Source organism: Vulpes vulpes, chromosome 1 (genome assembly GCF_048418805.1).
Source record: "Vulpes vulpes isolate BD-2025 chromosome 1, VulVul3, whole genome shotgun sequence".
Lineage (NCBI taxonomy): Eukaryota > Metazoa > Chordata > Mammalia > Carnivora > Canidae > Vulpes > Vulpes vulpes.
In genome coordinates this window covers 124871353-124888203 of record NC_132780.1, presented here as the reverse complement: position 1 = coordinate 124888203, position 16851 = coordinate 124871353, and the positions used below count along the sequence as shown (strand labels likewise).

At 45.7% G+C, this 16851-nt stretch overlaps 1 protein-coding gene across 50 annotated transcripts in view; it reads right to left on the bottom strand.

Moving 5' to 3' along the window:
* Positions 1-16851, bottom strand: part of KALRN (kalirin RhoGEF kinase) — a 656402-nt gene that overhangs the window by 283189 nt on the left and 356362 nt on the right. For all 50 annotated transcript variants that reach the window (XM_072725283.1, XM_072725286.1, XM_072725313.1 and 47 more), the window contains exon 14: positions 6774-6969. In XM_072725283.1, the coding sequence (XP_072581384.1) occupies positions 6774-6969 (196 nt within the window). The remainder of the gene's footprint in view (positions 1-6773; positions 6970-16851) is intronic.

Here is a 16851-nt window from a genome sequence, read left to right as displayed (position 1 = left end):
TCTGATCCCTGACCCCTCATGGCTCTGCAGCTTCTAGGTTCTGTCCAGATACCTTCCCTGGCTCCTCATCATGTACTCTATGACCCGGTGCAGCTGTGGTCTGGATGCTGCCAAACAGGGACCCAACCATTAGTGGGGTTGAGACTAAAATTCCCAAAGGGTGAGGTATTTCCACAGGGATCACACTCCAAGGAACCTGCCAATCTCAATGTATAGTCACCTAAAAATATGTCCCCTTTGGGAGACTTCCCCAACACTCTGACTCACATCATCAGAAACTCATCACCGCCACCACCAACACACCTGCCACCACCAACACACCTGCCGGATACAGTGGGGGAGTGTAAGGAGAGTGTACACATGCTAAAGGAAATTCATTTCCAAAGGCAAAAATAGTGTTTTATATAAGGACAATATGGAAGAGTGGAAAAGACTTCTGGTGTTACATGGTAATAATTTCAGTATCTTTTCATATTTATTTTTTTCTACCAGTTTCATAATTCCAAATCCCAGCTCCTGAAATATCTGTGGGAGACAGAGAAGAACGGCTTGTTCTTTTGGCAGTCAGCTCCATCCAGCTACTATTTTGAATTACCAAGGGGATGAGGTACAGCATCACTTTGACTGAAACAAAAAAATAAGAAGTACGAAAATTTCTATCTCTGCAGCGCTCGGCACAGTGAGATGACCCCTGACTCCCATATTTACCTTCTGGAAATGTAATTTAAAATCCATCTGCAGGAGCAGAAGCTCTTCCCTGCTTCCAGCCATGATGCAGGTTTTTTCCAGCTCGTTTTCATTCCGCGTGCCCCTCTGGTGTTTAATATGCTGGGCTTGGAGAAAGCATCTTTCTCTGGGAAGCCCATGGCTCACCTCTGCCACTCGCATGTAAATGGACCCTCTAAGCTGGTAACTCATCAAAGGGCTGGTGCCTGCCTAGCACACCATCCACACCCGGCTCCCGGCCTGCCCGGAGACACAAGCCCTTCACTTGCATCTACCTCCCTCGATACTATTTTATGTATGAACACAGGAAATAAAATGGGGGGAAGACAATGCCTCCTGCACTCAACAGCACATCATGCTGTGCATGGAGTGGATGGAACAGGAAGTGGCACCTGGAAGGATAGAAACTCACTCCTCCCTCCCACCGCCCCCAAACACATTGACGTGAGTTCCCGTCAAAACCCGTCAACTGGCAAATATCCATCAATCAACCCCAAATAGAGTGTGCTTGTGCTCATGTTACTGTTCTAATCTAATCTAATCACAGTCCTGTTTTCCTAGGGGCTCTTAGAAAGGCAGCAAGACAGGTGAGCTCTTTCCAGCAAGTAGTGAAACAGTTTGTCGGTCTCTTTAGGGCAAGTTGTACTGATGTGTCCCACAGTGTTCTGTACCCATCCTTCCTGCAGAACATTCTCACTGGGATGGTTCCTTATTAACTTGCACATGTTCTCACAGGATTACAGGCTCCCTGGTGCTAGCACCACATGTCTTATGTATCTCTGCATCTTCAGCACCCAGCACAGTGCTTGACTCAGAACACCCAATAGATAACCTCTTCAGTGAGCACCTGGCCTCTATAGGGGAAGGGCTCAGGTCATGTGCTGTGGTGGAAAGCACCTGCAGATGCTGGGAAGGGACAGACTTAGGTTTGAATTTATGCTCTTCCCCCTATTAAAAGTGCATCTCTGGGCTCCCAATCTTCTCTGAGCTTGGGTAAAAACAATCCCAACAATGACCTCTGGGGGTGTTGTAGGCTTTAGTAAGATTAGGTGTATAGAGTGGCTGGCATTTAGTAAGCTCAAAATATCCATGTTCCTACCTCCTCCTTTCCCTTGGGTAAATTACCACATATTCATCACTGATTACTAAAGGAGCTGTTGAATGGCTTGTAAAAATGTCAATTTAAAATCCTACCGTGAGATATTTATGGACTTGCTCAGTGTACATCATTAGAAACTGTGATGGTCTGGATGCTCTTAGACCAGTGCTCTCAATCTTGGCTCACATTAGAGCTGGAGAACTTTAAAAATCACCATGTCCTTGGCCACACCCAGAGCAGTAACAGGAGAGACTCTCTGTGGGCGGGATCCTGGCATCAGGAAGTCTTAAAGCTCCCTGGGTGATACGAACATGCAACCAAGATGAGAAACCACTGGCTAAGAGGGTACGGTGGCCAGCAACCCAGAGACAGAGATAGTCTCTATGCTACACTCTGTCAGCAGAGTGGCTGGCACTGTGTTTGTTTAGGGATCGAGGCCACAGCTAACTGTACTTAGCTTTGCTGCCACATCGAGGGTACCACTTTCCTTTCCTCCAGGAGAGAGGTGGCTGTCATCTAGGGTAAGATAGAGGTATTCCTGGCTATGCCACCCGGATGTGTTCTTTGCGCTTTCTTTAACATCAGCCTGCCTCAGAGACAGAACATCTTTCCTCCTTTCTTCTCATTCTGCGCCACTCCTCAGTGCTACACCCAGGTCAGAAATTACAAAGTCCTTTAACTGGGTTTTTAGACCAACATTCTCAACCCCTGGCCGTACAACAGAATCACTTGGGAAGTTAAAGAAAAGAAAAATCTGGGGCCACTCCAGACCAAATAAGCAAGACTTCCTTGAGGGGTGGGGCCCAGCCCTTGGTAGTTTTAAGTTCTGTAGGTGATTCTAAACAAGCAGCCAGGCCGAGAACCATGGTTTCACACCTACATTCTCTTTCCCTGCACTCAGCCCCCATCAGATCCACATCCCTATTAACCTCGGAGTGGCTTCCATTCTGGAAAAACACAGGCGTTTTCTTTCCTTTGATGATGCAAGTGAAATTATTCATGGCCAGCTATTTTTGCCTACATGTGTTCCACCCACACTGATGTTCACTCCATTAACTAAGTCAGTACTATTATTGAGAACGTGCTATGTACAAGACATGACCACTCTGCTAGATGCTGAGAATGGAAAGAGAAGGAAGAGTCCTGCTCTCATGCTACTGGAGAAGCTACAGGAGCACATAGTCCAACAGAACGCAGTATGTGCCAGAAAACAAGGATAACATACAACAGTCACCAAGCTTTCTTGAGCCCTTACCATGCTCGAGTATTATCACACTGCAGCCTCATGGTGACCCTGTGTGGTGGGTATTCTTGTGACTGCTGTTTTCTGGAAGAAGGTGAGGCTGGGAGAGATTGGGTAGCATGTGCAAACGGAACCGGGTAGGGAGGGGCGTGGCCAGGTGCCATCCATACTCTGAGCGCTGTGCTCAAGGAGAAGAGAGATCCCCACATCACACTTTATTCATTTCCAAATGCCAGGGCTGGGTTCTTCCCAGGCACAGTAAATTTTAAGTATCATTGCCACAGATCCCAAAGATTTTTCACTTAAAAAATCTCACATAAGGAAAGAGCTTGATGCTTTGATTAGACCACAAAAGCAACGTATCCACAAGACACGTAGCTCATCTTACTCCCAAGGTCACATGGTCAGATTTCACTGGAGAGACCTGTGGCATAGCCACTGGGGGTGATGAGGCTGACTCATCATGGGAAGTACAAACTGGAAGGGACTATAGGAATCCAGGCCCACCTCCCACAGTAGACAGAAGAAGAGAGGTCTAAAGAGAAGGAACAGGAGCTTTCCAAAGGCAGACTGCTTGCTAATAGTGGAATCGGACCTTGACTTTAGCCAGCGTGTTTTGTCCAACTTGACTCTTTCCAGCAACACCTGGCACCTCCCAACATGAGGCCGAAATAGATCGCACTACAGGGAGGAAAGAACGATGAGCAAGTGGAGAAAGTTCCTGCTTCACCTTCCGTTCCTGAGGCTGATTTAAGCAAGGCTCCTGCTTTGGGTAGAGCCGTTGGCACACCAGAGGGATTTAGTGCGACCCGGCTCAACACTACAAACCACACACCTGAAAATAAGTGTATGGAAATACCCTACTTCCATTTATTCCTACAGAATCAAAGCATAAGCCCTTAATTAATGGACCATGCAGGGCTAACGATCAATTTAGTTAATTTTGGAACTGTCCTTTTTCTAAGACAACAGCTTATATTATCTTTATATTATTATGTATTATATATTGAACTATATTTAGCTCAAATATAGTTTACTGGACACCCAGCATCAATGACTAAGACATCTGCTGCCTCAGTTCCTGCATCTCTGAAGTCCTGCATTCCTCAACCTCCTGGGGGCAAGACCCACCCCGGGGTCCACCCCCAACCTCCACCCCCCCTCCCCGGCTCTGGTATGACTCTGCCTCCCCTTCCTCCAAGCCAGAGGTGAGGTACATGCATCCTCTGCAGGACCAGGCACTCAGCAGCAGACAGGACGTGAGCTTCCCCGAAATCCCTGGATTCATTCCCTTGGAAGCCTCAGGGACGACGCCAGATTGAGCAGCTCGCTGTGGTAGGAACAGGGGACCAGCCAGGCCCAGCAGAGAGGCTCAAAGAGGCCAATCAAGCCTCTTTGGACAAAGCTCATTTCCTGATCAGGATACTGTGGGTGTGGGCCCACCTGCCTGGAGTGTTTTCACCCATTTGGCCCTCGAGGTTGAGGAGGCGGCCGAGCACGGCCAACCTGCAATCACAGGCAGGCTTCAGGGACTCTCGGCAACCTGTGGTCTTTCCGTTACCATGGCTACCTGGCTCTGGGGACAGAGATGGGCTTGCCCAGGTCACGCCAGCACCCCGGTACCAAGTACTGCAGGTTTCCAGGCAGACCAGCCTTCCTCCTGCCAGATGCATCGACACCGAACGGCGTGGGGTGAGCATCCCCGCCAGGCGTCTCCGTCCCAGCCTCTCTTGTGGGTCCCACACATTCTCTCGGGGTTCCCAGTCTTAGCTGGAGAGCCAGCTACCGTGAGCATCGTGAGGACAAGCTCTGACATGAACCCTGAGTAAGGGGGTTCAGTAAGGTTCTCAGCCGCAGAGAAAGGATCATGGTTCCCTCCCCTTCCCCAACGAAACCCTGAGTATGTACAAGCCACTGCCACGCATGTGTCTCAAACTGTAACGTGTACAGGGTTTACCTGGAGATTCTGTTAACGTACAGATTCAAATGGGCAAGTCTGGGATAAGGGCTGGGATTCTCCGTTCCTAACCAGCTTTTAGGTGATGCTGGTGCTGTCGGTCCAGGGCCTGCACTCCCAGGAGGTCCTAGACTCTTGGTGCATCAGCACCACCGGGAGGGCTTGGGGGAACACAGACCGTCAGGCCCACCCCCAGAGACTCTGACGTGGCAGGTTCTATGGGCCCTCCGACCTGCATGTGGGTCTCAGCCCTGGCTGCACAGTGGATTCACCTGAGGAGGGAGTCTTTTTTTTTGGCTGATGCCCAAGTCCCATTCAGGGGTAGTTAAACCAGAATATCTGGGGTTGGGGCCTGGCACTGTCATTTTTAAGAGTCGTCCCTAACCTCAACCAAGAGACTGCAACATGAACGGCCCTTCCTGGGGCTACAGGGCAAACTCTGCACTGTGAACAAGCCGGGGCAGCCACAGCTTTCACAACACAAATGAAAATTCATGGAAAGGTTATACTGAGCAAAGTGGACAGAATTTACTGATTGTCTCTCCTCTGGTTAGAAGTGAGGTTTCTTGGAATGCTGTGATTTATTCCTTCAGGTCATTAAAACCAACACAGTACTCTATGGTCAGGTTTGATTGCTAAAGTTGGCCTGACAGTCTCATGATTCTAAATACCCTTCATGGTCGGGACGCCTGGGGGGGCTCAGCGGTTGGGGGTCTGCCTTCGGCTCAGGGTGTGAACCGCGGGGTCCTGGGATCGAGTCCCACATCGGGCTCCCTGTGAGGAGCCTGCTTCTCTCTCTGTCTATGTTTCTGCTTCTGTGTGTCTGCCATGAATAAATAAATAAAACCTTAAAAAAAAATCCTTCATGGTCAACAGGGACATAGACTAACTGTGTTTTCAAGAGTTGATGATGACCTGGACCCCTGTTTGCCTCTTCCTAGAGGGTGAGGAGCCTGAGCCAAGGAGGACCTGCCGGGCAGGGCAACGGGTGGGTCTGGGTGTAGAGACTGGATCCCAGCACTCTACTGGCGTGTGCCCACACGAGGGATTTCCTGTCTAGTGGACTAGCTGGACCCTGGGATTGCTATGGCTCTTTCCAGTTCTAACACCAAAGACCATTTTGGAGAGCGGTGGGTCTAACAGGAAGGGGTCATGCCTTTGCTGGGTAGATACTGAATACACCTTGAACGTGAGAAGAAGTGAGATCTGGGTACTCAGCCACGGTTTCTTGAGAAGTCATAAAATTATATGACCTTGCCATAAACTTCTATCTGCACTTCAAACACTCATACACAGACAAGCGATTAAAAAACTGGGACTCTCAGAGCCCGAGACCAGAGACCCCTGGGGATGGAGGGCAGGAGAGGGGACCTGGGGGGTGAACAGCCAACATCTACACATTGGAGTACAATTCAGTGGCTGGCTGGCTGCTTTTGGAGCCCACCTGGTTTAGTTCCGCAAGCCGGTTTTTGTGAATCTGTGCCATTGTCTGTGATTTGTTTTTTCCATTCCCTGCACAGGCCCCGGAGACCCCGGCCCTATCCTCCTCTTTACCAGAGCCTAACTGGACAATTTCAGGCAAGTGATTTCAGCTTTCCTGCATCCGTTTCCTTTACTCTAAAATGGCAAAAAACCTCCATTCCTGTATCTGTGGGAATAAAGCGAATGAGCGGAGTGGAAGGACGGGCGGGGTCAGGCTGTTCCTGTTTCCACGGGCTCCCCGCCTGCCGGGAGGAGAGGCCACCCACCTGACGCCTGGACCTCCATGATGTACTGGTGCAGGTCCTGGCCCTGCTGGATGACCTCGAAGGTCATGTTGTTCATGGCTAGCTTCCGCTCCGTGTGGCGCTGCAGCCGCTGCTCAGCCAGCGTCAGGTCCTCCGTGTTGAAGTCATTCATCTGCCGGAGCAGGTCCTCGTTCCAGGCATCTAGCTCCGCCGTCACCTGGAAGGGAACAATGGTCAGCTCGCCCACTCCAAGCCCTATCACGAACCCATCCTTGCATCCGTCTCTGCTCTGCGGCCGTTGCAGCCCTAAACTACAGGTGCGCACCTGCGCCACACACCCGCACGTGCACTCCTGCTGCAGTATCCTCCAGGTGTTTCTATGTCTGCAGCCGCAAATGTTGCGTAAGTTACAGTTTATAAAACTTTTGCATATTCCATCCTGTTCCACTCCCATTATGACCCGGAGAGGCAGGTCGGGTGGAGATCTCCGGGTCCATCTTACCGACAAGGAAGCTGGCGTCCCCTCAGACAGATGCCACCTGCCCGGAGTTCACCCTGCTGCTGAGGGGTGCACACCTGCGGACACAGCTCAGTGCTGCTTCTGACTGCAGAGGCTTTGTCCACCACACCCCAAGCAGGACTCTAAAAATGTCATCACTGGAGAGAGTGGTCGCAGAGGCTCCTCACTCTTTCCGAGCCACAGAAACTGAGGGCTAGAGAAACCTGTCACTGGCCCGAGGTGACACACTCAGAGCTGGTGCACATCAAGCCCTGGGGCCCGGCCGTGGTTCCCTTGTTCTACTGCAGGGGACTCTCTCCCTGCGAAGGCTGATACCTGGACGTGGTGACTAACGGTGTAAATGGAGAGCAGACCTGTAGAAATCCCAAGCAGACTGCATACCATCAAAAGGTGGAATTCTAATGAAGACTGAAGCCTGTAATGAATGGAAACTCTGCCCTCATAGGAACCTGCCTACTGGTTATGGCTCTACACCTTCCCTGGTTGTACCTCAAACATGTGACCACGGAGGGACTGAATCCCATGCTTCCTTTGCAACCGCACCATTCCCAGGCAGGAACTCGGCAGGACTGAATGAGCAACTGCACCTGAGCAGAGAACCCTTCTGACGGTTTTCAGGTCCACTGTCTCATGCTCACACCTGCCTGGTAGCCCTGCGAAGGCCATGGCACAGGGACTGTCACCTTCTTTTCTGAGAAGAGGAAATGAAAGCCTTGCCCTGCATCAGTTGCAATATGGCCCAGGCAGCCTAGGCCCAAATCCCAGAGCCCTTGTTCAGGGATTTCCATTATGCTGCATCTCCCCCATAACTGCTGACATGTGGCATAACCTCCCCTGCTGACAACCACTGGCATTCTGGGAACATCAGGGGATGGGGTGGAGGTTGGAGAGAAAGCCAGCTCGAGGCAGCTGGGAGATGGCACACTTACATCCTGGGCTGGGGCCATGCAGACTAGGATGGGAGAGGCAAGCGGCCTGGCATGAGAGGCCGCCATCTGGGGCACAGGACTCCATTTTTTGTCTAACAGTAAGACTTTTCTTCATGCAGAGAGTAGTTGCTTGTCTTGGAAGCAGAGACAAGGGAATTGTAAAAATACCACCTTTATTGTCCTAGACTCCAACCTCATTTCCCCACATCATCTCAGGTCAACTAAGGGATCCACTGAGCTCAGCGGGAAAACCTAGTATCTACTTATCCTGGGGATCTGGGAACCAGCAGGTTGACAGGCAAAACAGGATTTTGTTGTATCCCTTCTTTGAAAAGCACTTCATTCTCTAACTAGAGAAAAGAGTTAAACTGAGAAGAGTAAGACAGATAATTGATTCATAATATAGGATGAATAGGCCTATAAATAAATGTTTTCCTTACTGTATTTAAAAAGGTTGAAGTATAATTTACATACAATAAAATGCACATATTTAATTAAGCATTCAGTTTTGACCCATTTTGTCCACCCATGTGGCCATTACCAAAACCAAAATATGAACCTTTCCATCACCATAGGGAGTGTGCTTGTGCCCTGCCCAACCTTACCCTCTGACATGCCTCAGGTACCACCTTTTGATTTCTACCATTGCAGATGTAGTTTTGCCTATTCTTGGATTTCGTACTAATGAAGTCATACAGTGTGTACTCTTTCAGGTCTGGCCCCTTTATTCAACATGCTCTATTTAAGATTCACTCACGCTGTCGTGTGTTTGAGTAGTTCATTCCTTGCTACTGCTGCGTAGTATTCCATTGTGTAGATGTGCCACAATTTGCTTATTCATTTTCTGGCTGGATGACCATTTGGGTAGTTTCCAGTGTTTGGCTATTATGAGTATGGCTGATGTGAAAGTTCTTATGCAAGTCTTTCTCTGGCTACAGGTTTTCGTTTCTCTTGAGAGTTCCCTAGGAGTGTGATCATAGTCATACGGTAGGTGTGTGGTACCCATTCCCAACAGCAATTTTACATTCCACTGGGAATGTATGAAAGTTCTAGTTGCTCTATATCCTCACCATCATTTGGTATTACCAGTCTCTTTAGTCATTCTCGTGGGCACGAAGGATATCTCACTATGGTTTTATGCTACTAATCATGGTTAGCACATTTTCACATGCTTATTGGCCATTTGTGTCTACTTTTGTAAAGCATATTTTCCAGTTTTCTAAAATGAGCTTAATTATCTTTTTGCTCTTAGATTTGTAAGAGTTCTTAATATATGCTGGATAAATCCTTTATCAGATAATGTACTGACAACAAATAATATATATTTTTGGCCTACGTCCTAGCCTGTAAACTAAGAAAAATCAGAATAAAACTAAGACAACAACAAGCATGAAAGGAAGAGCCTGTCTTTTCTTTCAATTTTAGTTTTTGTTTTGTTTCCATGAAACTGAGTCTATGCAAGGTCTAATTGCTGCAGGAAGATCCCGCAGGGGTCCGAAAGCAGGAGTCTGTGGGATGGGTAGTATTGAGAGTCCTGGTGAGGAGGAGCAGAGCAAAGTTTAGGTGCTTCAGTTGAGCCTCAGGGATTCGGTACCTTGGGAATCTGAATCTACCAACATGAAATACATCCAGCGTTCTGAATCTGGTGTTTCTATATTCTTTCCTCTCCCCTTTCCTACCCTCTTCTCCCCTTACTACCTTGACATCATTAGGCAAAGGACCCATGTCTGTTATGAAGCCCAAAGAATGAGACTTTCGAGGGGCTTCTCAACAGATCAGCTGACTCAGCCAGGCTGTCTTCCTGATGTCTACTCTCTTTTCTCTCTTTTTGCCTTGCTCTTCCTATTAGCCCCAGCAGTGATGCCCAGATCCTTGAAATAGTCTGATCTGTTTATTTCTAATATTTACTGGAGTTTATTTTCTTTCCTATTTTCTGTGTCATCAAAAAATGTTCTTTCATTGCCCTCCTCCTCCCTACCTTCTTTCTGGGGTACCAGGCTAGCACATAGCAGGGGCACTTTTTTTTTTCTTTAATAAGAACCTTGGTTTTCAAACCTGAAGCTTACCAGCTGTTAATGAACAAGCCTAACTTTCCAGCCCCGTCTCATGGGGGCTGTCAGTCAGCAGGTTACTCGCTTACCCTGAGAGTTGGCTCCTACTTTGTCCAGCCTCCTTCCCTGATCTGATAGCCCTGAAACACCCATGTTTCCTCTCCCAGTCTGTCAGATCCTCATCACCCTTCAAAGTCAACCCTCTGACGTGAAGAGCTTCATGACCCCCATCCCCCCCAGACCCAGAAATTTTTCTCCGGCTTATTTCATAATATTGGACATAGACTTGTTTGCTAATACAGAGACCGTGAAAAGGAAATCCTGCACTGGGGAATTAATTTGGCTATTTCACTCCATTTGGAAAAGAAACCTGAAAGAATTTGTTCAGGGCAAAAAGTAGGGCCTGCACCAGATGAATGAAGGAGAGAACCCAAGTTGCCCACAGGGTATTCAGCTTTCAATCACTCTATTTTGCTTTCTCCTTCCACTCAATTAGGTCCATCTCAGCTCCAGCCCACTCAGTTCCCCTCTTGGCTCCAGTGGCTCCTATCTCTCTTGCTCTCCTGAATTAATTGGAGTGCTAGGATACAATGACCTCTTTGAGAGATACATTGGCAATATTTCTATGCTAACAATTGTCTACTCTAGAGCCATAGCCATAAGGGAAATCAGAGAAGGAGTGAAACAGAAAGAAAGGATAAGAGGCAATGGGAAATGGGAAGGCTCACTTCAAAATGAAGCCCCAGACTTTCCTGCCAGATGAGATTCACTGAATCCAGCATCCTCCTGGCACACACTGACCCGAGAGATTTGGCTTAGCAGTTGCCTTGGGCTCTATTCTCATGGTGACTTCTTCACTGGCTCCTCCCACTTGCTGAGAGTCTTCCCCCCTCTCCTCCCAATGTTTTATTTTGTACTTGTCCAAATCAAAACCCACCTGTCACTTCTCTTTGCTTTTCCCATGGTCTATTCCCATCTATTTAGTTCTTTACTATCACCTGTGAAGTTGGAAATCTTACTCCACAGTCCTTTTCTCCAAATCATTTGAAGATGATGGTAATCATGATGAAGATGATGGTCAGGGGTTGAAGAAGGCATTTACCTTGTACAGGCATACTTCATTTTATTGAGCTTTGCTTTATTGTGCCTCCCAGATGCTTTTTTTTTTTTTTTTTTTTTTACAAATTGAGAATTTGTGGCAACCCCGTGTTGAGCAAGGCTGTTGGCACCCATTTTCTCCACAGCATTTGCTCATTCCAGGTTTGTGTCACACTTTGGGAATTCTCATAACATTATAAATGTTTTCATTATTGTTATATTTGTTGTGGTGATCTGTGATCAGTGATCTTTGATTTTACTATGGTGATTGTTTTAGAGCACCATGAACTGCACCCATGCAAGATGGCAAACTTAATATGCATGTTCTGACTGCTTCACCAACCAGTCACTGGCCCATCTCACCCCCTTTCCTTGGGCTTCCCTACTCCCTGAGACACAACAACATTGAAATGAGGCCAATTAATAACCCTACAATGACCTCTAAGTGTCCAAGTAAGAGGAAGAGTCTGTACACCTCTCACTTTAAATCAAAAGGTAGAAATGATTAGCTTTGTGAGGCATGTTGAAAACTGAGACAGGCCAAAAGCTAGGTCTCTGGCACCAAACAGCCAAGTTGTGAATGCAACAGAAGAGTTCTTGAAGGAAATTAAAAGTGCTACTCCAGTGAATATTCAAATGATAAGAAAACAAAACAGACTTATTGCTGATATGGAGAAAGTCTGAGTGGTCTGGACAGAAGGTCAAACCAGCTACAATATTCCCTTTATGGCAAAGCCTAATCCAGAGCAAGGCTCAAACTCCTCTATTCTAAGAAGGCTGAGGAGAGGTAAGGAAGCTGCAGAAGGAAAGTTAGAAGCCAGAAGAGGTTGGTTTATGAGGTTTAAGGAAGGAAGACATCTCTGTAACATGACAAGGAAAGTTAGAAGCCAGAAGAGGTTGGTTTATGAGGTTTAAGGAAGGAAGACATCTCTGTGCAAAGGGAAGCAGCAGATGCTGACGTAGAAGCTGTAGCAAGCTGTCCAGAAGATCTAGCTCAGATAATTCAAGAAGGTGGCTACACTAAACAACTGATTTTCAATACAGATAAAAGGGTCTTCTATTGAAAGAAGATGGCATCTAGGATTTTCGCAGCTAAAGAGAAGTCAATGTCTGGCTTCAAAGCCTCAAAGGACAGGCTGACTCTCTTGTTAGGGGCTAACGCAGATGGCGACCTGGAGCTGAAGCCAGTGCTCACTGACTGTTCTGAAAACCCCAGAGCCCTTAAGAATTATGTTAAATCACTCTGCCTGTGCTCCATAAACGAACAACAAAGCCTGGGTGACAGCACATCTGTTTACAACATGGTTTACAAAATATTCTAAGCCCCCTGTTGAGACCTACTGTTCAGAAAAAAATATTTCTTTTAATATACCACTGCTCACTGACAACGCATCTAGTCATCCAAGAGCTCTGATGGAGACATATGTTGAGATTAATGTTGTTTTCATGCCTACTAACACAACATCCATTCTGCAGCTCATAGATCAAGAAGTATTTTCAACTTTGAAGTCTTATTATTTAACAAATACATTTTGTAGGGCTGTAGCTGCCACAGATAGTGATTCCTCTGATGGATCTGGACAAAATATATCAAGAACTTTCTGGAAAGGATTCACCGCTCTAGGTGCCATTAATAACATTCACATGATTCAGGGGAAGAGGTCAAAATAACAGCATTATTAGGAGTTTGGTTGAAAGTTGATTCCAACTCTCATGGATGACTTTGAGGGTCCAAGACTCCAAGGGAGGAAGTAAGTGAAGATGTTGGGAAAACAGCAAGAGAACTAGAAATAGAAGTGGAGTCTGAAGATGTAACTAGATTGCTGCAATCACATGATAAAACTTGAATGGATGAGGAGATGCTTCTTATGGATGAGGACAGAAGGTGGCTTCTTGAGATAGAGACTACTCCTAGGAGTGATGCTGTGAACACTGTTGAAATGACAACAAAGCATTTAGTGTATGACATAAACTGACATGATAAAGCAGTGGCAGGGCTTGAGAGGACTGACTCCAACTTTGAAAGAGGTTCTACTGTGGGCAAAATGCTTTCAAGCAGCATTGCATACTGCAGAGAAATCATTTGTATACACACTGTGTATATTAAGGTCCAATCCTATTCCAACTAATCGTGGGAAGGAAGGATCAAAGGCATTTCACTGTGGCGAGATGCTCTGAAATACATGGGCTGTCAATTGCAAAATGAGCATCTCTCTGTTTTATGATATCATTATTTTTATTAAGATGAGAAAAGTGAAAGCTAAATATTCTCCATTGACCTACAAGTGCTGGATGATAGGGAAAGACATATTGTAGCTAAAGAGACAGTCTTGTTGAATGGGAAGAGCTATTTTATCTATAATGTGTTTGTACACTGATACAGGTTATCAGCGTGAAACTAAAACTCATCAAATTATCAGAGTCATTTATTCTCCTTGTCTAGTCTAGTATTTTCTTCCCTGAGAGTTCCTTTTGTTTACATAATCAATTTATAAAATGTTGAGATTAGTGAATTCTAGTATAGGCTATTTTAAAGGTGTATCATAGCAATTCCTTCTGCTTTAGAAATATCTTGTCTAAGAGTTAAAACATTTATTTATGTAGCTATATAAAGACCTTTGGCGATATTGCAAGAACTTTTGAGAAAAGCAGGAGGATTTGGCAATAAATTAATCTACTCAACTGTTTCTAATTTTTGGCAAAATAATGTAAGAGCATATTGCAACATGCTGTAATTGATGAGTTCTAATGTTCAGTTACCTAATTTCTATTCCAGTAGATAATCTGTATAATTGAATAATTGTTATGAACAATTTCATGTTCTTTTCTTCATTAACATCATGATAAAACAGAAATGACAAATACCCACCATTTGTTTCAACGTGGATGGAACTGGAGGGTATTATGCTGAGTGAAATAGGTCAATCGGAGAAGGACAAACATATGTTCGCATTCATTTGGGGAATATAAATAATAGTGAAAGGGAATAGAAGGGAAGGGAGAAGAAATGGGTAGGAAATATCAGAAAGGGAGACAGAGCATAAAGACTCCTAACTCGGGGAAACGAACTAACGAACTAGGGGTGGTGGTGGGGGTGAATGGGTGACAGGCACTGAAGGGGGCACTTGATGGGAGGAGCACTGGGTGTTATTCTGTATGTTGGCAAATTGAACACCAATAAAAAATAAATTTATTATTTAAAAAAATTTAAAAAAAATTAAATAAAATAAAAAAACAAATATTTGATATAATCTTGAAGGGGTCTTGATTGGATCCTCAGTGGTTCTTCTGTCCATATCTCGGCCTCTTAATGAGTTTGAGACCTGTTGGAATCTATTATGTTTTCAAAAGATCTCCCCTTTGTTGAAGAGCTCCTGCAATATATATTGACCCCTCATTCTAGTACATATCAGGGCTTGAGTGTCAGTGTTTTTCCTCCTCTGCTAAATACCTAAATACCTAGTCCTGGAGCTTCCTTCTACTGAACCCCTGGCATCCTCACCAGAAATAAGAAGCATAGAGCATTTGTACCTTGATAATGTAACTTGAGTTTAGGTTCACAGCACCAGACACACCCCATTACAGAGTATTCTGAAAGTTCCCATCAGAGATCTTTGATAATTACCCAAAACAGGTGACTTGCCAGAATGGGAAAGCTGTGTGAATAACCACTTTTGTTTTGTTTTGTTTTTTAAGAAGGAAGATGGTAGCAGAACCACTGCCCTCACCCCCCAACATGATCCTGAAATCAATTTGGCAAAAGTCTGGAAGAGACAATCAAATTAATATTTTGTGTAGACTTTGGCTTGCTTTGTAGGATTCATTCTGCATTTCCTTCTCAAAGGAACTAGGGCATATTTAGAGAATGCTACAGTGATCCCTAGGAGCAATCCACAAAGAGTGATCCCAAATAGATCTCATTTTCTTTCTTGTTACAGTTTCTATGTTGGTGGATTTGAGGCGTGTTGCAAACGTGGAGCACAGCATCGCTTTGCAGAGTCTGACGCTGTATCTATAGAAGAAGAAGTTATGAAAGTGGACTAGATGACGTGGTCCTTAGATGATCCCCAGGCAGTACGATGACTGTGCAGGCTGATGGCCCTGCGTCACCAGAGGAAAACTTCCAGTGAAGCATCACAAGGCCCTGTCTGGTCTGGCCAATATTTCAAATAGCTACAATATTGAAGCAATAATAAATTTACCGTAATAGGCTAAAGAACTGGGCCAAGAAGAAAAAAAGTACAGTTTGAGAGGGAAAATGCACAAAAGCTTCTATTTAAGTTTTTTTTTTTTTTTTTTAAGTCAGTATATTGGAAGGACTTTGAACAAACAACCAGCGGGTTTTAAGGGAGCACAAGCCTAGACAAGGCAGGTGATAATGTCACTGAAAAGGCTCCTATCTCCTGGCTCCTCCGAGAGAGTGCCAGCACCTTGAACACACTGCACCCAGGTGTGTGTAGGAAGGCCTGGCTAACTTGCCTTCAGTGGGCAGCAAGCAGGAGAACGAGGTGTCTGGAGACCATGTCATATCCAGGAAGCCATGGATAAATTTGGGACATGGGCCACAGAGAAGGGCTGATGACGAAGAGAGATAGTCATCAAATTTTTAGAGTCAAAAGGATTGTAGGAATAACTATGTAATCTCAACATTTTCCAGATAAAGGGAAAAAAAGCCTATAATAATCACTTTTAAATATTTTGAAGGTTGCCAAATTAAAGAGGGAGCAGATTTTTCTGTTTTTTCCACAGAGCAGAACTAGGACCGAAGGGCAAAAGGAGAGAAGATTCCGGTTCGACACACTGATAAAATCCTGAGCTCCTTTTTCTGGCCCCATTCCCCCAAATCCCCACTTTCTAGACTTTGGAGATACCCCAGCAGAGAGACTAGATAGCATCCCCGGAATATGCCAAATCCTGGCTACCTGTCTTCCAGTAAAAGCTCATCAAGGAACTTTCCATGGGCAGCCTGATAACTTCTCCTGCCTCAGTGTTCTCACCCCGCCACGAGTCTCTCTCTGTGTCACCGAATTATCACATTGTATGATGATTCTGTTCCTCTGTTTCTCCCTAGCGAGCCCCTGAAGGGCAAGGACTGTTTGTATCCTCAATGCCCAACGTAGTTTTTGACTCATATTAGGTGCTCACTAAATGTTTACTGAGTTGGATTTCTCTCCGGTCAAAGGCAATGTCTTTCAAATACAAGACACCGGATGCCTCTGCCTAAAGGTTTGAGATCACCGGTAAATTGTAATCAACTGTCTCTTCTCAAGGAAGAACTTTCCTCCTCAAAGGCTATTTTTCCCCCAGCCTCCGCCTAGCCACAACTTGCCCTAAATGCAAACCCCACAGATTTACAGCTGGCTGTTCCATTCCTTACTCAAGTTAATTACAGATTAATTTTCAGGTACATTGAACAAAACTTTGATTGTGGTTGTAGAGTCGGAGCTTCTAAGAAAGATCCTAGAGATTTTAAGAAAGATCATAAGTGTGGCCCATTCTTC